Source organism: Esox lucius, chromosome 1 (genome assembly GCF_011004845.1).
Source record: "Esox lucius isolate fEsoLuc1 chromosome 1, fEsoLuc1.pri, whole genome shotgun sequence".
NCBI classification, from domain to species: domain Eukaryota; kingdom Metazoa; phylum Chordata; class Actinopteri; order Esociformes; family Esocidae; genus Esox; species Esox lucius.
In genome coordinates, this window is record NC_047569.1 from 16,378,463 (window position 1) to 16,401,392 (window position 22,930).

General features: G+C 46.0%; 1 protein-coding gene across 2 annotated transcripts in view; it reads left to right on the forward strand.

The window, feature by feature from the left end:
- zgc:153039 (uncharacterized protein LOC767698 homolog) overlaps positions 1 to 22,930 on the forward strand; it is a 28,697-nt gene that overhangs the window by 348 nt on the left and 5,419 nt on the right. Inside the window, exons 2-11 of one of the 2 annotated variants that reach the window (XM_029120557.2) lie at positions 134 to 369; positions 6,260 to 6,394; positions 6,815 to 6,952; positions 7,062 to 7,382; positions 8,071 to 8,178; positions 8,331 to 8,442; positions 15,647 to 15,804; positions 16,916 to 16,998; positions 18,653 to 18,777; positions 21,472 to 21,664. In XM_029120557.2, coding sequence (XP_028976390.1) covers positions 134 to 369; positions 6,260 to 6,394; positions 6,815 to 6,952; positions 7,062 to 7,382; positions 8,071 to 8,178; positions 8,331 to 8,442; positions 15,647 to 15,804; positions 16,916 to 16,998; positions 18,653 to 18,777; positions 21,472 to 21,664 — 1,609 coding nt within the window. The remainder of the gene's footprint in view (positions 1 to 133; positions 370 to 6,259; positions 6,395 to 6,814; positions 6,953 to 7,061; positions 7,383 to 8,070; positions 8,179 to 8,330; positions 8,443 to 15,646; positions 15,805 to 16,915; positions 16,999 to 18,652; positions 18,778 to 21,471; positions 21,665 to 22,930) is intronic. The other variant, XM_029120558.2, reaches the window with a different exon arrangement.

The following is a 22,930-nucleotide window of genomic DNA, read 5'->3' on the forward strand; positions in this document are numbered from 1 at the left end:
GTATACATGATTAAAAACAAACAAGATCTTAATAAAGTAATGAGTTTAGATATTTGGTTGTCAAAAATCTTAGTGATATTAACGCTGATAACAAGGGACAGGCTGTTTTGAAGTTCGGGCTTGTCGCCAACAGCAGATTCGCCATGTCGGAGAGGACACCGCTCCTCCACTATCGCCTCTCCACAAGTGTCAATGAGCAGTCGGGGGAGCATCAGCAATGTCTTCCCGGTGATGCGGTGGAGCGGATTCCGGCAATTTCCAGACGGAGGTCAGCGCCTTCCAGCCAGCCAAAAAAACTCTCCACATTCTTTGGCGTGGTGATACCCACCTTACTGTCTATGTTCAGTGTGGTGGTGTTCCTACGTATTGGTAAGTATTAGCTTACTGTTATTAATTCCCATGTCAAAAATGACAGCTTTATAGGCCCATGGTGATAGGCAGATTTTGAGCCACTGGCTTGAACAACACATGAGTAGCTAATAAGTCAGTAGGCTAGAAATTGCAACGATCATCATGTCCACGCTAATAACCATCATGAACTAATAAAATGCAGCACGTTTCACCTGTTCTACATCACACTAGTATTGTCTTTCTGGACCAAACAATTCTTTTTTTGCCATTCGGAAAGTTACTTATGTTACTGCTGGAGGATATTTGTTACGGAGCGTCTCGTGTGAAGAAAAAGTGGAAAGGTCCTTCACTGGCATTCGCAGGACTCTTGTTTTAGTGGTCATATACTACATTTATGTTAAGATCGATTTTCTTTTTTCAATGTACACTATAGTTTTAACTATATATATATATATATATATATATATATATATATATATATATATATATATATATATATATATATATATATATATATATATATATATATATATATATATATATATATATATATATATATATATATATATATATATATATATATATTATTATTATTTTTCTTCTTGATATAGGAATTCATGCTACATGTTACTTATGTCTTACATCGGGTCTCGAGCTATTAATCGCGTTCACATGACGCAGGGCTTGAAGTCCAATATTTGTCATGGGAAGAATGGCCCTTATCGATAATGTAATCACAAATAACCCGTAGATTAAATTACAAACTCAATTCCCACTTATCAGCAGGATACCCCTTCTGTGTTTTGTTTGTACACGATTTTCTTATTTTGTAAGTATCTCATGCAAATATGGTCTGCAAGTGTTTATTCTCCGTCCTATGTATGAGTTGCCTGAACTCGTGAAGTGTCAATTGCTGTGCTGTACTCAGTAGACAAGCTAAACCATGAATAGTTTTGAGATAGGCCTATTTGCATTGCATTACACCGTATAACATATTTTTGTTTCTTCAATGCATTACAGCAAGAGTGGGGCCAGGGGAATTGGAATACTTCCGTTATTGTTTCCGTTTATATGTACGATTTTTACTGTAGGCTCCATGAGAAATACACGCCTAAATAGGGGAAATTTTTGTTTATTGATTCAAATATGTTTTCACTAAATTGTTTAGAGTTCCTGAGATTTCCAATTTGAAGGTTTTCACTGGTCGGTCTATTAGTTTGCACTGACATGCATACTCGCATTAGATACGCTAGTATTAACACCGCCCAACCTAAAATTATCTAGACTAGCTAGTACAATTCGATCAGGTCTCGTTCTGTAACAGGTGGACGTTACAAGTTGTTGTTTACATTTTTGTAAATGTATGCGGCAGATTTCAGCACAGTGCCCCTTTCAATTCACAAGAACCTGTTTTGTATTTTGATCTACTGAATGGATTTTGGCTCAATGGTTAACGTTGTAACAGTTGGTGTTTTTGACTTCTGTGCAATGCTATGGTAACATTTAAGGACAAATCTATGGAGGGTAAATAATATTATTAATATTACATGTAAATAATATGTAAATCCATCAATTGACTTTGAAAAGATTGTTCTAAAAAAATCTAAGGAACTGTGTAGAATCCTTCCTCTAACGTTTACATAACTGACTTGACAGACAATGACACTACTTGTCTCCTTTACTGAACAAGACTGGAATAGTATTTGGTAGTCTGGGGTGGTTTAGGGTCAAGGGATAGTACAGCGAGTGTCTGAAGCCAGAATGTCGGTGGCATAATTATTGGGTGTGGATGATGTGCGGTTGCACCCGGGCCTGCTGTGGGTGTGGGGCCTTTGCTTGACCCTCTATCATGAAATTATTTTAATTTTACATGGTGTGTTTCTATTCTGTTATCACAATCAGATGGCAGATGGTAGTGTTATCTATGGCAGGATCGGCTTGACATGCCCATATATCGCTCCATTAGTTTTATTCCTGGAGAAGACCAGTTAACAGAAACCTTTTTTGTGAGTAAAGATGTGTTGGAAGGGAGCAAGGAAAAAACGAATTCATTGCGGTGTCTCTAAAACAGATGGTTTGTCTGAAAGCATACACACCCACCTAGCAGATAGCCATGAGCATAGCATGCGTAGTTCGCTGTAAAGGTGTGAACATAAGCAATTTTTGGAAGACAACTCATCTGTACAGGGAGTGAAATGTTAACTAGTGTTATGTGTAGCTATATAATTACATTTATTTGAATTAAGATCTCTTTAAGTTGGGAATTTGAAATGAAGTTTTGATTGTCATGAATGTCATCACATCCTTAGCTGTGGTAGCAAGGTCTTTGAGGGTGTCAGGCATTTCCCCGGAGGAAGAGCAGCTATGTCTTGTTGATGTTGAGCTTGACGTGGTGTGGCGACATGCAAGCAGGGATGTCAGCCAGGCACGTAGGGATGAGTTTTGCCACCTGGGTGTCAGAAGGGAGAAGGTGAAAAATCGTTCCGTGTCATCCTCTGAGCAATAATAGGAGAATTTGTGTCATGATACGACCGAGCTAAGTGACTTGGTGTATAAAGAAAAGTAAAGCTGTAACTATGCCCTGGGGGATGCCAGTGGTGAGAGTTTGGAGGACAGACAGATCTTCTCATCATCTGGTAGGAGGCACCGTAGACTCTAAAACACCCAGCCCAGAGAGGGTAGAGAAAAGTATCTGATGAAGTGATTGGTCTCATTTCGTTGACCAGTCCTAAAGCCTGACTGGTTAGTCACTACATCAAGGATATCGCTCGGAGTTGGTCCGAGGCCAAATGCTCAAGTGTTTTGGAAAGGAATGCAGGGCTACCAGAGTGTAGTTTTTAATATCTCAGAGTTTGTGTTTCTTTCTTTAGCAGAGAACAGGAGAATTTGGAAATTGAGTAAAGTTTGGTTGAATAGGTCAGATAAGACAGACGAAGACTGTAATGAGGGAGAGAATAGGTTGTGTGAAGGTGCGTGGCCATCTGGATAGGGGCGGCGAGGGTAGGGTGGGAGTAAGAGAACATGAGCAAAGTAGTGATCAGCGACGTGAAGGTGCGTTGCTGTCAATATTTAATAACGACAAGTCTGGGGAGCCAGTCTAACATTTCCCCGTAGTGGCCCTAAGTTCTACATTTGGAGGCCCCAGGACATAGATATTAGAAATAATTTAGTACATTTGTTTGTATTATGTGCAAAGAATAATACCGTAATTTCATTAGATTTTGTTTCAACTGCTATAACTAGGTGACTATCATTTGTAAAGGTGTCTGTTTATTTTATAATGCAGTTACGTCCAGACATAATACAGCAAGTCTATGGAACTTTAGTTATTTTTAAATATAATAGTCATACTTTTTAGTAAATTCCTTTTGCATTGTCATGTTGGACTTCAATATGTCTGACAAGGACGTTACACGCTCAGATTCCTTTGTGCAGATGTCACCAGCTACCATGAACCTTACGTAGATTCATGTAGATGCTTGATCTGCCGTTGGATTGAGAGTTTTTAAGTGGATATTTTTAAGATGAGCAATGGTCAGGAAATCTGCTTTTCAAGGCTTCAAGTTCATTTGGAAATCTCCAAGGGTATCTGGTGGGCTATAATTGACGACAATTTTAAGCCTGAATGGACAAGTGACAATGACAGCATGAAATTTAAGAGGACAGACAGGTGAGAAAGGGACAATGTCTCCACTTTGGAGAAATTATTACGCTTGTCCACTGATCATCAGTTTGAAATGCAGCCTGAGACCAGGTATTTTGCATGAGATGTGCATCCAGGGAATACAAGCGGGGTTAGCAGGGTTCCAGCTGTGCGATGGGGAGTGTCTGTAAAAACAACAATGACAATCTTGGAGAATAAATGCTCTCAAAGGCCTCTATTGCTGACCTGGCCAACTATAGCTAGGCTGCTAATTTTATTGGGTATTGCTTTTAATGCACTTTGACAGTCAAAGATTATAGAAATACAAACCTGGCCTTTGAATTTTGTTATTATATGTTGTAAGACCAGACTCGACATTCCTGAAGTATAAAAAAGTATCAATCAAATTCTACTAGATGAAAAGAATAAATACAGAAACACCCAGGCATTTAAACTTAAACTTTCACAATTTATGAACTTTTGTAGCACTTGTCCATTGGAATGAGTATAACAAGGCAAGGGGCCTTTTCCTATATCTCAGCTATTTAATATAGAAATAAAAAAAAAATACAAACTGTCATCAACACAATCTATAACAAACCAATATGTGTCTGTGTGTGTGGCAGGTGACCCAACTGTGGTTGGTGTCTACTATCATTTCCTATTTATTCAGTTACATTATGTTGTTTTTGTTCATTCCTACAGTACCAATCAATAAAAAAAATAATCCCCTAAGGGCCACCAGATGTTTGAGGCACAGCTTTTTTTTTCTTTAACAGTAATTTTGCCAGTTAAGTATGCAAAGAACACATTTTTATTTACAGCCAATTTCTGCTGCCTGGACACATCTCTCTGTAACTCAAAATAGTGTTAAGTGCTTTTTAATCTAAACAGTGCAATTGGCAGTTGTCCTTGTCTGTAGCGTGGGGAAAGCTGAGAGTCTAAAGCCGAAAGTGGTGTAGTAGGAGGCACAGTTGAGAGGACGCAATAACCGGTGGGCACTTAAGCAGCCCCTTAGATCAGTATGACATACTGTACAAACTGGAAACCAGAATTCACTGGGGAGAATCTCTCTTAGTTTCTACTTAGACAGGGGCGTAGGTTTCATTATACATGAGTGGGACATGACTTGACATGACATGTCCCCCATCACTTTTTAAAAATGTCATTTTGTCCCCTCCACTTTTTAGTAACATAACTCTAAGAAAAGCTCAACCTATTTAGAATGTTGCAGTGGCAGTACGGTAAGCAATCGCATAATTCGAATCAGTCTGGCTTTAGGACCAAAACCAGGCACTTTGCTTTGAGGTACAGTAGTTGCTGGATAGGTCTGGTTACCGTAGTAGAGTAGGCTACCAATGCAAATAGCAACTGCAATCTCTGGCTCATGAAAGCTTGGTAACCTAGCTGACTGTACCTCTACGAGGACACCCGGGTGAGGACACCTGACCGGCACACCTATATGAGCTTGTTGGCCATCCCATTCCAAAACCATGGGCATTTGCAACAACATTTGTCCCCACTGGCGTAGCTATCCAGGGTGCGGTTGCACCAGGGCCCCGCAGTGGGTGGGGGGCCTGTGTTTGACCCCTATAAATTTTTTTTTGGTAATTGTATTTAATATTGTGTGTTTCTATGTGGTTATCATAGTCTGACCAGACCGGCGTCACCATGCTGCACCAGTGTTGGTCCCCCTCTCATTTGAAATCAAACCTATGCTCCTGTGCTTAGATGTCAGACAGACATTACATTTTTCATATCCTACAGTACCATAAATTAGAGTATTTTGTCCTGTGATTATGAACCCTCAATCACAGGAAGTAATGGCCAGCATTGATTGAAAGGAGTATTGTGAAAACAGTAATGAAATTTGTCAGATGGGGGGAAAATGGCTTTTTAAAATACACTCCAATAAAGTAAAGTAGCTTTTCGTGATTATAGGCAATTGAAAATACTATGTATAATGAAATAATCCATGAGTCAAATGATGTGCAAATATGAAAAACATTTTCAAAATACTGTTGCCATGTAGACATCTAAAAAGCGTGCTTGTGTTTGTGCGTGTGTGTGGATGGATATACACACATATATTTGGTATTTAATATTGAGTTGTTTTTGCCCTCCAAGGTTTGACATGATTAAGTGACGCGTGCAATTATTCTCCCGTACAATCGGTCCTACCGAACGTGTTGAGAATGGACATCGGAGCCGTTGGCACCGGTTTGTATTGATCTTTGTGACGTCCTTATGCCCCTTCTCTTGCAGGCTTTGTGGTGGGCCAGTGTGGGCTGTATCAGGCTATCATCATGTTCCTAGTGGCGTATCTAATCATCAGCATGACCGTGCTCTCGGTGTGCGCCATCTCAACCAACGGGGCCCTGGATGCCGGAGGGGCCTACTGTATCCTTCCTAAAACACCACCGCTACCGCAGGCACGCGTGCACGCACACAACCAGCACGACACACAACCAGCACGACACACAACTGCACGTGACAGTCAGTTGTTTGCCTGTCATTTCAGATGGGTTTTCCACTTTAGAAAGGGGAGATAAACGCTCCGTACAAATCAGGCGCCCAAAGAAGCCCTAGTTAGTGTAGTAGTCTTTGGGTCTCGACCGTGTCACCGGGCGTTCACCAGCGTACAGGTACGTGTTCACGCCTGACAGTGGATGGATGCCTTTCACTTGTGTGTATGCGCCCGTGTGTGATGACATGTCAAGGTCCTTTACTTTGTTTCCACACGCGCGCACACACACACACACACACACACCGTCTTTCACATGTACCGTCTTCTGTGTACAGCCTTAACCCCTCCCACAGATATGATAAGTCGTGCGCTGGGGCCGGAGTTTGGGGGTAGTCTTGGTGTCATGTTCTTCCTGGCTAACGTGTGTAGCAGTGCCCTCTTCGTCCTGGGTCTGGTCGAGGCTATCATGGCATCGTTTGGCAGGCCAGAAGGTATGCCGGAATCCTCTCTCCTTCCTGCTCCGTTTCCAGTCTGTTCCCCTCATTTTCTGTCTCAAAACTAAACAGCAATCCATCTGCCCCCCCCCCTGCTCCCCTGCAGATGGGGTGAGTACTGCTAGTACCCTCCAGGTGTTGCCAGCGGGTTACTGGTGGTCTCTGCTCTATGCCACTGGCATCCTGCTGGTCTGCCTTCTCGTGTGCTTGGTGGGGGCGGAGATCTACGCCAAAGCCACCTTCATCATCTTCCTAATAGTGATGGTGGTGCTGGCCACCGTCTTCATCAGCTTCTTCGCCGTGCACCCGCACATCGTCAACCTGCCCCCACCCAGTCAACCGGTCAGCAACGACACCGGGCCTCCTCCGCCCACCGTGGCCAACTTCACCGGTTTTAAACTGGATACACTGCTGGGCAACCTGGGCGGTGAGTGTCTGGGTGTACGCGCACGCAGTGTTGAAGTGGGATGAAGGTTTCATTCTAAATAGCATTGCATAACCATAGCAAAGGGTTTTTAAAGAAATGTGAGTGACGTCTCGTTACAGTCATGTCTACTTTATAGGGGCTGAATTGACTGGTTTATAATCTCACGTTCACACGCGCCAATTATAGGCTCATCCTCCTGATTTGCTCCGTGTTTACCAGGGTTGCTGGCTGTGGAAAGAGTAATTGATTATTTTGTTGTAATTAGAGCGGGCCTTGTAAATGTCCTTTAGCTCTCCATTTCCACGGTAACGTACCAACTTCACCATAGCGAACTGAGGGATTTCTGTTGGGTGTGGAAATTAGCTACATGATGACTCGGCTAATAAACCCAGCTCAGTAACACTGACTCGCACTGAGCTTTCAGCGCTGCGCTGTCGACTGAATAACACGCGCCCCTATGTCACTGAAATGTCCACTCCCATATAAAACTCAATGGCTAACTATGTAACATGAGTTACATCCTCAGCCTGAATTTCAAAGTAAGGTGTTTCTACCAGTCAGCGCTGAGAGACATGAGTCGTCTGTTAATCATTTTTAGTTAGCGACTGACCGAGAATGAACAATAAGTTCCTGTTATGGACATGTCCTGGAGAGCTTTGTATGAATGCGTCTTCCCCTTTCCTGGTAGCTCACTATGCAGTAGACTACACGACGGGAACCATGATGTCCTTCGCCACGGTGTTTGCGGTCATGTTTAATGGGTGCACGGGCATCATGGCCGGGTCTAACATGTCAGGTGAGGAACATGTTGAATGGGTGCGCTGAAACTCGTTGCCTTAAGCATGTGGCTGTTGGGTTCTGAGTTGGGTTCTGAGTTGGGTTCTGAGTTGGGTTCTGAGTTGGGTTGGGGAGGGCTGTTCTCTAACCCGGTGTTGTGCTTGGCCCCAGGGGACCTGAGAAACCCCAGCTATTCCATCCCTCGAGGAACCATCACAGCCGTCATCTTCACCTTCATCACCTATAACCTCCTTAGTCTGCTGGTGGCCTGCTCCTGTGACCGGTCAGTCTCTCACGCTCACACTCGCGCACGTGCACACTCACAGACACTCACTATCAGTGTGGATGGGCGCATATGGAAAACGTATGTTCACATGCAAATGTAGATACAGCCAGAAATAACTCAAGACCTACACCGAATGAAACCCTAACCCTCATTGAAAGGCGAGCACATAGTCACCATTTACAGTGATATCCCTCTTCTACTCTCTCCACACTTTGTCCTACTCCTGTCTCTAGGTCAATGCCAGTGGGCAGTATTGATATAGCACTAAAGCAAGTGTTGCCAAGGCGCTAAACAGTCTTAAAAGGCCCATAAACGAGCATTGGCAATCAATACAGCCATCAATTATACTCCTGCCTGTCTGTCCTTCTGCCTGTCTAACTATCCTCTACTGTTCTCCCTCCCAGTTTCCTCTGGAAACCCGCGTGCGCATATGTGCGTTAGTTTGTAGCCATTCATCTTCTCAGTTGAAACCGGGGCTAGTTGTAGTCTGAGTGTGAAATTGACCTTTCACCGTACAAGATTGGCTCCACACACTGTAATCACATGACCTAGTGAGAGAGGTGTGTGTGTGTGTGTGTGTGTGTCTCTCTCTCCCAGGGCATACTTAGAGTTATGCGAAAATAATCATGTGATGTATTTAACACCGCACAGGGCAGAAAGGAACAAGGAGAGTGAAGATCAAACCAGAGGTTGGCGGAACTGAAAATGCTGACTCATTGATTGATAATGTATTACTTAATCAGACAAATCCTAAGCTCCTACTGTAGGCTCAGTGGCACCAGCTAGGTCCTGAGAGATTTGGCGTTCTGAAGTAGCCTCGCACATGCATTTTATTCATAATATTATTATTATTTACACAATTTCCTGTACTTCAGCAGGAAATTAGGAAGATCTGTCCAGTGGGTTCAGTCTGGTTGTTATCGAACGGCGTCTTCTGTTGTTTCACTGTGGCTTTGTTGATGTTGGACTGGGTCAGGCGTGAAATGGACTGTCACTTTATTGGCCTTTGTTTGAATGGAGGAAATGTACTGGGTTTATTATTACTACCTACGTTTTAGAGAACTTGTTGCTATTGCAAAGCTATATGGAAACTATTTACAGAACTGTCTTGCACATGTGAAACCCCCACAAGCTGCCTGCTTCTCCAGTCGTCCCCAATAGAACGTGGTGTGCACATTGGAAGTGATACTGGTGACTTGTTCAGGGTTTAATTCACCATTTCGCAATGCCTCTTACTGGAATATTTAACTTAGTTTCTCTACATTCCCATGGTGCACGGCAGGGTCTGAAAAACGTCCTGGTAGGGAGGTAAACTCATTAATTACGCCCTAGTCACAAGGCGAGTCACAAGGTCATTGTTTGCAACAATAGCCCAACTCTTAGAGCCACAATATAACTCTCACGCAGGTTATCAGGGATCCAGTTTTCAGGGCCCAACTCATGGGTTTAGTCGGACTGAAGAGCACTTTTTTCACTTTTATGCAAACATTTATAATGATAACTTTAAAGTGGGCCTGTCACCAATGTCCCTGTTCATATCACCAGGAGACAGACTAAAGTGATTACTCCGATTAAATAGGTAAAATGTGTATTAAAGCCATCAGTCAATGTCGCGTCAACGCTGCTGCGCTAAATGCCGAACCCCAAAAAGCCTCAATCTTCACAGAAACGTCTCAAGTTGCCATAGAAACAGCGGCAGTGACTGGATAGCAGTTGAAAGTCTCTTAACGTCCGGGTCATAAATTCTCACTGAGGCAGAAAAAATTGAAGCTTTTTGTAGTTAGATGTGCAGCCTCCCCCTTATTTCGTTTTCCAGATTAGTGTAGTAGTACCCAGAAATGTTCACGAGGTGGCAGTCATGCCATCTTACAACAGCCCCCTTCCTGATGCAGACACTAACATCTTCATGGGCTTCTTACTGATACAAAATGCAGTAGGCTTCGATTGAAGCTGATATTGAATGGCTTCCTTGTGCTGTAAAATGCACTATTTTCATTCTGCACTGTATGTCAGCGAGATGGGCTGTTATTCACATCCACAATAAGACACTGCCTTTTGTGTGTGTGTGTGTGTGTGTGTGTGTGTGGCTCTCTTTAATTGGTGGTGGTGATGATTAAAGAGGATGGTTCTTTGACCACAGTCTATTAGCCCTGAGTAGCCAGTTATGACAGACAACCCGCAGCCAACACATCAGCTCCTCTCAGCCAAAGTCCTGCCCAATCGCCCAGTTATACACTCCGCTGTGTGTGTGTAATGTTTAGAGACTCTGATGCTCTGTCTGTTTGCTGTTGTGTGTATCTGTGTATTCTGCGTCGGTGACCTGCTGGTGAATCCCATCACTTCTGTAGAAGCTTATGTATCAATTACGGGTGGAATGATGTTCTTTCCCTGTTTTGTTCTGCTATCTCCACCATGCAGCCGTGTTTGTCTGCCAGCGAGCCTCAGAAGGCCCACCAGGCTCCTCATTCACACCTTTTTTTACTTGTGTTGAAGCAGGGAATGTTTCTATCCGTCCCTTACTCTTTCTTGAGTACCTTGTGTCGTCTTGTTTCCCTCGTACGGTCTAGTTCTCCTCTTCTCCGTTTCTGTTTCACAGCCACCCCTCATCTCTGCTGTTTGTCTGCCTCTTCCCACTCTAAATCTCTCTCATGAATTCCCTTTTTTTGTTCAGTTTTTATTTGTCACTTCTCTTTTTGGTCTGGCTCTTCCCATCATTGTCACCTCTTTCTCTTCTTCTGCTTCTGCCCCCCCCCCCTCCACACCTGACTTGTAGGTCATGTCTCATGTCCAGGCGTTGTGAGGCAACAAGTCCAGCCCTCCTCTCCTTCAGTCTCCATCATTCCTGTTTTCCCCTTGCCATCTCCCATATGCACAGTGCCTCTACTCTACTCTGCTCTGTCTATCCTCCCTTCATTTGCCCACTTTCTCTTCTCTACAGAGATCTTTCTTCATCTGCGTCTTGAGATTGTAGTACATTCAGAGGAAAATTACCGTAGGTAACCCTAAAGTGTGTGCTGGGCAGTGAGACGGAGGGACAGGGGGTGCTGGGTAGTGAGACGGAGGGAGAGGGGGTGCCGGGCAGTGAGACGGAGGGACAGGGGGTGCTGGGCAGTGAGACGGAGGGACGGGGGTGCTGGGCAGTGAGACGGAGGGACAGGGGGTGCTGGGCAGTGAGACGGAGGGACAGGGGGTGCTGGGCAGTGAGACGGAGGGACAGGGGGTGCTGGGCAGTGAGACGGAGAGACAGGGGGTGCTGGGCAGTGAGACGGAGAGACAAGGGGTGCTGGGCAGTGAGACGGAGAGACAGGGGGTGCTGGGCAGTGAGACGGAGGGACAGGGGGTGCTGGGCAGTGAGACGGAGGGACAGGGGGTGCTGGGCAGTGAGACGGAGGGAGAGGGGGTGCTGGGCAGTGAGACGGAGGGAGGGGGGTGCTGGGCAGTGAGACGGAGGTGGAGGGGGGTGCTGGGCAGTGAGACGGAGGTACAGGGGGTGCTGGGCAGTGAGACGGAGGTACAGGGGGTGCTGGGCAGTGAGACGGAGGGACAGGGGGTGCTGGGCAGTGAGTCGGAGGGACAGGGGGTGCTGGGCAGTGAGTCGGAGGGACAGGGGGTGCTGGGCAGTGAGACGGAGGGACGGGGTGCTGGGCAGTGAGACGGAGGGACGGGGTGCTGGGCAGTGAGACGGAGAGACAGGGGGTGCTGGGCAGTGAGACGGAGGGACAGGGGGTGCTGGGCAGTGAGACGGAGGTAGAGGGGGTGCTGGGCAGTGAGACGGAGGGAGGGGGGGTGCTGGGCAGTGAGACGGAGGTAGAGGGGGTGCTGGGCAGTGAGACGGAGGTAGAGGGGGTGCTGGGCAGTGAGACGGAGGGACAGGGGGTGCTGGGCAGTGAGTCGGAGGGACAGGGGGTGCTGGGCAGTGAGACGGAGGGACAGGGGGTGCTGGGCAGTGAGACGGAGGGACAGGGTGTGCTGGGCAGTGAGACGGAGGGAGAGGGGGTGCTGGGCCGTGAGACGGAGGGAGAGGGGGTGCTGGGCCGTGAGACGGAGGGACAGGGGGTGCTGGGCAGTGAGACGGAGGGAGAGGGGAGTGGAAGATAAAGAGAGTGTAGAGGAGATCTACAGGGCTTGTTAACTATTGATCCCATTTAATAATCCTCAGCCACAGTCTACCCTCCTGGGAGCACTTAACTTAACCATCAGATTCCCTCCCCCCTCTCTCCTCATTCACCTCCCCCCTCTCTCCTCATTCTCTCTGCCTCTCTACTTTCTTCTTTCTCAGCCTGGTGTCTGGAGTTGTTTGTCAGACTTGTTCTGAAAACAGAAAAAGGCAAAAGAACAAATGAATGTAATACCAGATTAACAGATTAATGTATGAATAAATAAATGAGGACAATAACAGATGAGGGGTTGGTTCAGAATGAGCTTGCCTCATGTGCTCCTATAGCTGCTTTGCACAAGGAAGCCACAATGAGCGGGCTCATGTGCTCCTATAGCTGCTTTGCCTTCCTTTAAAAAGAAAAAAAAATGTCCCCCTCTCAACCACGTATCTTTATTCTTCATTTCCATGGCAGAAGTCATTCCAGCTCCATGACTGTGGTAGTCTGCCTTACTTGCTGTAGATAAGGGTTGATTGGACCCCAGTACAGTGTGTACTTACAGACACTCCTCATAAACACAATACGTTCAGAACATGGAAAAGTCCCAAACACATGCTTGTTTGTGGGTGTGTGCGCGCGGGTGACCGGTGGGGGTGTGAAATTGTCAAGGTCATTTAGAAATATACTGCGCCTGTCACACTTCACTCAGAGCTGTAGTTTATGCGAAAGGAATTGTGATAAATTGCCAGAATTTTACGCGCTAACAACTTTATCACGCTTTAAACTCTTACTACTAGTTTGATTGTTGTTCATTTTAGTCCATTAAAAAAAAACTTATAATTTTCCTATATGCTATATCAGCAAAATGTCTGATTAGTGGTTGGTAGTTTTTTGTTTGTTTTTATCTAACAGTGATTAGGGGGGAATCCACCCCCAAAAGCAGAAATCATGAAACACTCATAAATGTAACAGCCTCTGAGTGAAATTGACAAAAAAAAATTCACCATCACATACCTTAAGCAGAAAATCTCTGAATTCTGGAAATTGTGTTGTAAAGCATCAGTTATATATTTTGTTTGCTGGAGTTGAGGGACAACACGATCACATTTCATAATCTCTCTTAACTAATTAGCTGAACCCAGATCGCCTAATCAGCCAGTAGGTGGTAGTACGTGACTAGAATATCCATCTATAGTCTAAGTAAATATTTAGTTAAAATGTCCTCAAAGTACACAGTGCTCTGTCTACTCAAAGCTGTTCTTGCATATCCCGCATTGTCTCCCTGCTTTAAGAAGTTGCATTTGCCACAGGAACTGGATAAACACCGCTTTGAGCTAGACATCTTTACCAAGCTGAATATGGCACTTTAACTCCTAAATTAATAGTGCAATTTTAAATGGCTGTTTGTAAGGTTTTTGCTGTACTACAACCATAAATTAACTGACACCTGCCGTTAATGTTTTAAGTACATTTTTCCAATATTCTTTTACAAAATGGTTCAATAGAGCCTTTCCCAGCTATCATTTTGCATTGACCTGTAGTCTCCTCATTCATTTTAGACACTCGCAGTACTATCTCCACCTCTGAATTCAGTCTTGTAAACGTTGGAGGCAGGATTCTGCAGTGCCTCAAAGTCATTTTATCAAAATGTGAAGCAGTTACATGGTTGTATTGACATTGCTATTATTTTGTAGCTTTTTCATTGCTCCTTGGTAGATGAAGTCGCAATGTACCCTGGATAATTGTTGCTCCAATCTACCCCAGGTCATATATTATAACTAGTCATGGCAGTCTAATTTTCAGTGTTAAACCAATCACAACATGAACAGGATGTATCAGATACCTGTGTTTAAAGAACAAATTATTCACAAGTAGCATTATTCACAAGTAGCATTTTATGCCCATTTGATGACAATAAAAAAACATAATTTCTGTTAGCTAGCTTAAGAAAAATGTATAAAGTACTAAATGTGAAGGAAAACCCAGGGCTATAGTGTCTGCCCTTTGATTGGTTTAATGCTGAAAACAAGTGTGCAGTGACTGGTTTTAATTTATAACAACCTGGGGTAGCTTCGAGCTAATCTACTCTGGGTGCATTGTGACTTGACCAACTATTGTTTAGCGTTTTCTGGCTCCTTAGCCCCTGAGGTATAAATGGATCTTGCCAGCCTGTCGCGAGTGTACTGTATTGTGGTTTTTGTTGACTAACAAATTTCACTTGTTGATTGCGAACATTTTACCTCTGAAATTCTTTCAGGAATGTGTTTTTTGGGGAGGGTTATAGCTTTAATAAACCGGCCATAGCATTGGCCAGCATCCTTACTCTGCCAACGACACACACACGCGAACAAACTTTTAATGATTTTATCTAGCCTCGTGCTTACTGTTTGTGGATTGGTTATTCAGTATAAAAAATTGAATAGAGGCTGATTAAAACAATCACTCAGAAAGGTTTAACTGCGGCACCCTGCTGCTAACATCAAAACCAGCACACTCTCACGTACACCAATGATACCATTTTCAGGCTGCCGTTAACTTCTCCGCTGGTGTGTGATCATCTGGGTTTCCCTGTGAAATAATTTTGTTCAGATGTGTGGATGATGGGAACAATACTTAATAGGGTTATGATGATAAATCTTAAAAACCAGCCGACCTGAAAGAAAATGTGACACAAGTCCTAATCACAGAGCAGAGAGGGAGAATAGACATGGGTGCCTGTGCAGGGGTAAAGCTGACTGAAACACAAGCGGTGAGACTGATTGAAAATGAGTAAATAGTGTCAGAGGGTGGAATGGGGAGATTCAGAGCGTAGAGAGCGGTGGCTGGGGGAGGGGGGGGGGGCGGGGGGGGGGGGGGGGGGGGGGGCTCAGTCAGCAGGGGAAAACAACAGACCTCCGTGACACAGCTCTGCTGTGTGAGAGAGACCGGACAGAGATGGTGGAACGTCTCTCTCCCGCTCCCTCTATTGACACGCACTCCTCCTGTTCCTCTTCTGCGTGTTTGTTCCAGTGTGTTTGTGTTAGCATTTACCCTTCATAGAGGACCGTGGTGGTCAGAGGTTTAACACGAGGTCGCGTGACGGTGTCTCCCTCTCTTCCTCTCAGCGTTCTCCTCCAGAGGGACTACAGCTTCCTGCGAGACATTAACGTGTGGCACCCGTTTGTGACCATCGGGGTGTATTCCTCCACCCTGTCTGCTGCCATGAGCAACCTCATCGGAGCCTCCCGTATCCTCTACGCCCTGGCGAGGGACGACCTGTTCGGTTTGTCTCTCTCTCTGGCCCTGACACCCGTGTACATTCTTCGTTTTATGTGTTTTCATCTCTTTTTAACTGTAGTCCGGGTGGTGTGGCAGGCTGACGAGGGGGAAATAACAGCAGCGTTATGTTCCCCTGTAATGTTTACAGCTTAAGTAGAGCCGGGAAGAATACTCACTAATCACACTGAACCATTTACATCCAGTACACTGAATCATTTACTGGACCTAAAACATTACACACAGTATACTGAATCATATACCAGTACTGAATGATTCTAATTGCCTCATTTGTTGATCTCTTAGTAAAAGCTAGATTAGGTATAGTAACTTCATATTACATTACTATTATTAGTGAGTGTGTGTATGCTTGATGCCTGCTGCTTACGCCCGAACATTTAAAGCCTGTCCTTTGTTAGCCAATGAGAAACTCCTGACCCAATAGGAATTTGCACATGAGCTGATTGTCTCCCACAACACCTGCGTCCTGTACCCCAACCATCAGTCAATGGGCCTCGTAGTGCCTCTGGTCCCAGGCAGGGCAAATGTCCAAAGGTCTGTTCCTTAATGCCCTTGGTCCCTTAAATGAAAGATTGTGACAAAAAAATCTTGAAAATCAATGACAACTTTAGACTATCACTTTTTTGCACAAAGCATTGTTGCTGCCAAGTAATAGGCTTGGACTCATGGGAAGGTGCCATGGGGAATGATTCCTTTCAATTGAATAACTAATACAACTCAGTAGGCCACTTCCTGCTGTGCCTCATGGGTCATATTGGTCCCAGGTCTGTCTGTGCTGTGTGCCTGTGGACCGGGTTACATCCGGTTTAACCTTGCCACTCTTCTGTGCCCGCCACTTGATGGAGGCCCTAATGTCCTGTCGGACTCCCTCCTTTGCACCCAGCACATTTGCAAACTGTCTGCCAGTTTCTGCCTCTTTCACCTCCCCTTCCCCACTCCCCATTCACTTCACCCCTTTTTCTGGGCTCAATTGATTTGAGTTGAAAGTCTCTTAATTCATTTCATTCATCCAAGCTGAAATGTGGTCCTAAAGTTGATTTCCCTGCTTATTGCTCTTCCATGTCCCTCTTAACTCTGCCCCTTCCTCTTATCTCCAGGCACGGTGTTATATCTAGCTAAGAAGACGTCTCGCAGTGGAAACCCCTGGGTGTCTGTCCTGATCTCCTGGTTCTTAGTACAGGTAAAACAATGGGAACCCCTGGGTGTCTGTCCTGATCTCCTGGTTCTTAGTACCGGTAAAACAATGGGAACCCCTGGGTGTCTGTCCTGATCTCCTGGTTCTTAGTACCGGTAAAACAATGGGAACCCCTGGGTGTCTGTCCTGATCTCCTGGTTCTTAGTATCGGTAAAACAATGGGAACCCCTGGGTGTCTGTCCTGATCTCCTGGTTCTTAGTACCGGTAAAACAATGGGAACCCCTGGGTGTCTGTCCTGATCTCCTGGTTCTTAGTACCGGTAAAACAATGGGAACCCCTGGGTGTCTGTCCTGATCTCCTGGTTCTTAGTACCGGTAAAACAATGGGAACCCCTGGGTGTCTGTCCTGATCTCCTGGTTCTTAGTACCGGTAAAACAATGGGAACCCCTTGGGTGTCTGTCCTGATCTCCTGGTTCTTAGTACCGGTAAAACAATGGGAACCCCTGGGTGGTGAAAATAGGATGTTTGATTTGACCTGTTCGCTGGTCTCTGACCAGGTCAGATGTATTAAAAATAGGTGGAAAAACAAGAAAGGAAGTCACTTGAAAGAACTGCCAAACGGCCATTACGTAAGGAGAAAAGAAGATTAGTAGTGTGAGAAGAGGAGGGCAGATATCAGGGTGCAGATGGAGATAAAACGAGGTGGCGGCGAGAGACCTCCAATAATGACTAGCAAGTCAGGCACTCTTGAAGAGGTGAGTGTTAAAAGCTAAATGGCTTGTCATTCTCTCTCCCGGTCTTATCCCTCGCTCCGCTCCTCCACCGGAGTAATTAGAGGGAAATGTTTAGCCTGTATCAGAGCTCATTGCCTCGCTTATCCTCTTCCCTCGCTCTCCTTTATGCCTCCTCCTCTCTGCCATTCAAATGATTCACTGATGGCAACAGTCTGATTCCAATCTCCCTGGATGTTAAACAGTCTCGCGGATGAGAGGAGGTGTGAGGTGGGGTGGGGGAGGTGTGAGGTGGGGTGGGGGAGGGGAGGTGTGAGGTGGGGGTGGGGGAGTGGGTGGAAGAGGGAAGGGAGGCGGTTAAAAGTGGTGAGGGGAAAAAAATCTGTGAGTTAGACGTTTTCCCCGTTTGAGTCATTTATATAGGGCAGCCGGGTCATGCATCATTTCCGAGTAATAGAGATGGTATTTGAGGAAGTGCAGAAGCATGACACCGGTTTTGACAGCCCCCTTATTGTGATCTGACCTTTAGGGGGATGCTGTGTGAAACCTCTCAATAGCGCCATGACCTCCGTGGATTTGTAAGCAGCGTAAGCATACGTGCATGCATATACACGTACATGTATGCATGCAGATCTAATGTAACCTACAACAACATGAGCATGTGCGTGCGTCCATCTGTCGGAGCAGCAGTTTTCCGGACTGGCCTTTCGCTAAGGGCTCCGTTAACAGCTAATTAATGATCTTGTAAAAGAGCCTCTCTGGGGAGACTCCAGCTGACTTTGTGCTGCGGATGTCAGAGGAAACTCCTGTCCCATCTTATATCACTTGTCCCATCTTATGTCTCCCTGCCCCCCCCCCCCCCACACACACACACACACACACACTTTCCCCAGTGAAACAGCTACAGTAAATCAATATGCACATTTTGTCTCTGTCTCTCTCCTTGTCACCATCTCACCATCTGTAGTTGGTGCTGTTCTCCGGGAAGTTGAACACCATTGCCAGCATCGTAACCATCTTCTTCCTGTTGGTGTACGCGGCTGTGGATCTGGCCTGTCTGGCTCTGGAGTGGGCTTCTGCTCCTAACTTCAGGTAACCCCCCCCCCCCCCCCCCACGCGTTTGCATTGATGCACCCTGGGTTTTGCCTTAACTTGCGAAGGACTTAATTATAGATCACACACACAGTGTCTGTTGGTCTGTTTCTCAGCCTATTGGTGGTCCCACTCTCTCTGATTCTGTTCCTCTCTACTCCTCCGAGGCACACATGCAGACAGTGGTTCTCCCTCTCCCCTCCCCCCGTGATGTGGGAGTAGGGCCCGGTTGAAAGTTTCGACTAGCATAAACAAGCCTACTCTTACAGTAACTGCCATAGGATCCTAGCATCCTAAAGATGGTATCCTGCAAAGGGCAGTGTCCCTCATCACTTCCCTGGGGACCTGGGGTGTAATACTTTAGAGCTGAGGAAAGACTGCCCCCTAATGGTCCTCCGTCGCCACTACCGCTAGCATCTTGTCGCCTCATCTACGGGGGCGACTGACCGGCCCTGCTTCGCGTCAGAGGCCGGCCGGCCTACGATGCCTCTGTTTGCATACTGTAACAGTGCTTGTCCGTGTGTGAAGGGTATTTAAAGTTCAGCAAACTTTTCTCTGTTTCCGTATCTCTCTCCCTTTTGGCCGAGGGAGGCACGGCTGGGGGCTGATAAGGCGCGTGGTTGGCTGGCTGCTTTGGGGCACATCCTTAATTCTATTAGAGTGTTGTTGCTGCTTTTGTCGGAGGGCAGGTTTTGGGTGTTTGTTGTTGTATATTTCCCGTGCCTCTTTCCAGGCGAAAGGAATTAAAAGCCATTAAGCGCTGCGCTCCCCTGACAACTGCTCTGTAATTAGCATGACTAATTTAGCAGAAATATTTCCCTTTCTCCTAAATTTGGCACACGGTTGTTTAGCTGAAGGGGAGGGGATGGGGGGCTGCTCAATTATGATGTATTGGAAGAGCTTTCTTTACTGTGTGTCTGTGTGTGTGTGTATTGTGAAAAGGAATGTAAAGGTGTGTGAAAGAATGCGTGAAAATCTTTTTTCTTTTTATAACCATGTCTCCTAAACGTTGCCCTGTGTCTGTGTGCGCGGGTGGGTGCGTGGGTCTTTCTTCGTGGATGTGGAGACTGTTGGCTGCTTGCAGCTTTATTAAATGGCTCCAGTTTTCTAGAGCGCTCCTCTGGGGAAGTGCCTGTTCTACTACTGATGGGAGTGACTGCTGGCTTTGGACGAGAGGACAGGGCTGAGTGGCTCTGAAACGCGCTGTGTTTAGTGGTTCGACTTGAAGGCCAGGCTCTGTTAGTAAGTGGACACGCGGGACGTTCTTGGACTGTCACTTTGCTCTAATGCGTAAAAGCATCTCAAAGCAGTGAAATACACCCTTGGACCATATGACTGATACGGCATGACTGATGTCTGAAACAGGCATTCGCTGACTTCTAGATCTGTCTGGGTTTTCAGGTGGTGTTTGGCCGTTGCAAAGTTGTGTCCCCTCCAATCATGACGTGTGCGTTGGCTGGTCGCCGGGGCCCCGCCTCTCACTACTTGATGGTGGCTGTTTTTTTTTTTTCTTTTTTCGCCGATGTCAGCAAAGTGACATCAGTCACTGGGAAATGGGCGTGTGTGGGGGAGACATGAGGAGAGTGCCAGAGATACACTGCCACTAATGAGAGAGGGATTACAGACAGGAGGCAGGGAGGGAAGGCAAGCGGGTTGAGGTTTTAATGTAATTACAGAGAGGAGGAAGAATGGTGGGAGAGAGAGAGGGGAAGAATGGGGAGGCAGAGGAGGAGAACAATGGATGGAGAGAGAATAGGGGAGTTGAGATGAAAAAGAAAGACATTGAGGTGACGAATGCTGTGAAAGGAGCGATAAAACTAATGGAAAGTTATAGGGGAGACGGTAGGGGCAAAGAGGAGCTGTTTCACTTCTCTGGTGACGGAGAGCATTGGAAAACGAACATGAGGGGGAGAAGGAGTATGTTAAGGACAGCATTTGGTGATCCACTGTGTTTTTCCTCTGTTAATGTAGCGAAGTCTGTTAGTGACCTAGCGCTCCCAGCTGGGCCCAGCCTGTTCATTTTGATGGTAATTACAGTAGCTAGCTGTAATGGCTGTTTATCTGCTGATGATGTTATTGCAGGAGAACGGGGGTCTCTGCTACATGATCAATGACCCTACCTGAGGCTGCACTTGCGCACATGGGGAGCTCTGGCCCAATCCCCCCCCCCCACCACACACGCGTACACACCCTGAAATACACTCCCTCGCATGCTATATTTTGGCTGAATTTGTTTCCTTAATCTGCCTTATTCTCTAGCTACTGACTCCCCTCCAGATGTTGCTCATGCCTTCAATGAGCTCTAGGTAGGGCTTTAGGCCGGCGTAGGGCTTTACATTCGTAGAAGTTACTTCTGTGTAAGTGTATTTACAGTGCAATTCGGAAAGTATTCCAACCCCTTCATTTTCTCCTCATTGTTTTGTTATAGCCTGTGGGAATAGTAGGTGGCCTTTATCAATTATCCCATGCGTATATAAAAATAAAAAATAACTTTATAGAACTCAAGACCGATAATTTTCTTTTACAAGCCTTATTCTAGAAAAGGATTTTATACTTTTTTCTCCTCATCACACTACACACAATACCCCATAACAAAAAGGGGCCGAAACGGGTTCTGTACCCAAAGATACATTTTAGTAACAAGTGGTTTGTGTTGCGTGTGCATGTTTTAGAATGTGACCCCTTTCCCCTCAGGCCTACTTTCCGTTACTTCACATGGCACACCTGTGTGCTGGGCATTGTGGGCTGTGCTGTCATGATGTTCCTGATCAACTCTATCTACGCATCTGCCGCCATCGCCTTCATGCTGCTACTGCTGCTTCTCATTCATTATCTCAGTCCTACAAGCAGCTGGGGCTACATCAGCCAGGCGCTCATCTTCCACCAGGTACGCATGCCCACAGCCGCACGCGCGCACCCACACACCCAGGCGCAGAGCCACGCGCACGCACAGCCAAGCGCATGCACGCACAGCTAGAGTCACACACACACTTCTGTGTCTTTGGGGACCCCAGAGTTTGACCTAGCTGAGCTGATTTACCTAATCAAAGCCATGATGATTAGTTGAATTGATGTACTAACTCTGGAATAGGAGTGATACATGGGTTGAATGGGAGTCCCAAAGGAGGAGTTTGAGAACTGTTGATTTTAAAATGCTGGACTGGCCCATTCGCCCGTTAATTTGTTTTTACCAAACCTGACTAGAAAAGAGCTTTGAAAGAGGGGTTATTGTTCAGCCATGTTTGCCTGGAACTTCAATGAAGAAGACTGCTGATGTTTCCCCACATGCCATGGCCATCCCAGTCTCTAATGGGACGCCCCTCGGGACCCTTTAGAATCGATACCAAGATGACACTGTTCTGCCGACTCGCGTTGGCTAAAACGCTCGTTTTTGGTGTTGTGGTTTATTCAACCGGACGTCAGTGTGCCGGCCTTTCTATGCACTGACGTCATCCAGAAGTATGTGAGGAGTTGTCCTCCATTCTACAAGCCTGTTGCTCGAGTCTAGATCAGGTTTTCAAGGAGGGGGGTAGGTGTTGCCAGGAGGGACCGTTGCCAAGGGGATGGTTGCCAAGGGCGGCAAGGTGCCAGCATCCTGTCAAAAGCGAGGCTGCTCCATGAGCATTATTACAGCCACTTAACTTATTGAGCTTTTCTCCTCCACTCCCCCTCTCCCCACCCCCGTCCCCAGGGAGAGAGGGAAACAAGGGGACCGCAGAGACGGGCCCATTTAGAATGAAGTAGCTGGCCTGCGTGCGTGCGCAAGCGAGCGTGTGTGCGTGCGCTCTTTGGAGCCGTGCCAACTGGGTGAGATTGAGATAGGAGGGAAAAACGTGTAAAAATGTGTGTGTTGTTGGATAGGAGAGAACGTAGAAAAGAGAAGACTACAAGTGAAATGCAAAAGCCGTCCCCCTGGGAAAATTGACGTTGTGTGTGACTAATACATTCTAGTTACTGTAGTCTGGCTAATTAGTGTCATTTTGCAAATGCCAGATCTCTATGGCAGACGGCATCATTCCTCAGTCAAACATGTTGTTTTAAGGCCAGCGGAGACTGAGATACATAACGTACATACAATACAGTATTACGTACTTAAAGGCGGAGACATCCGGTTTCATCGTGGGGGGCAATGAAAAGAGGAAACCCTGTGATG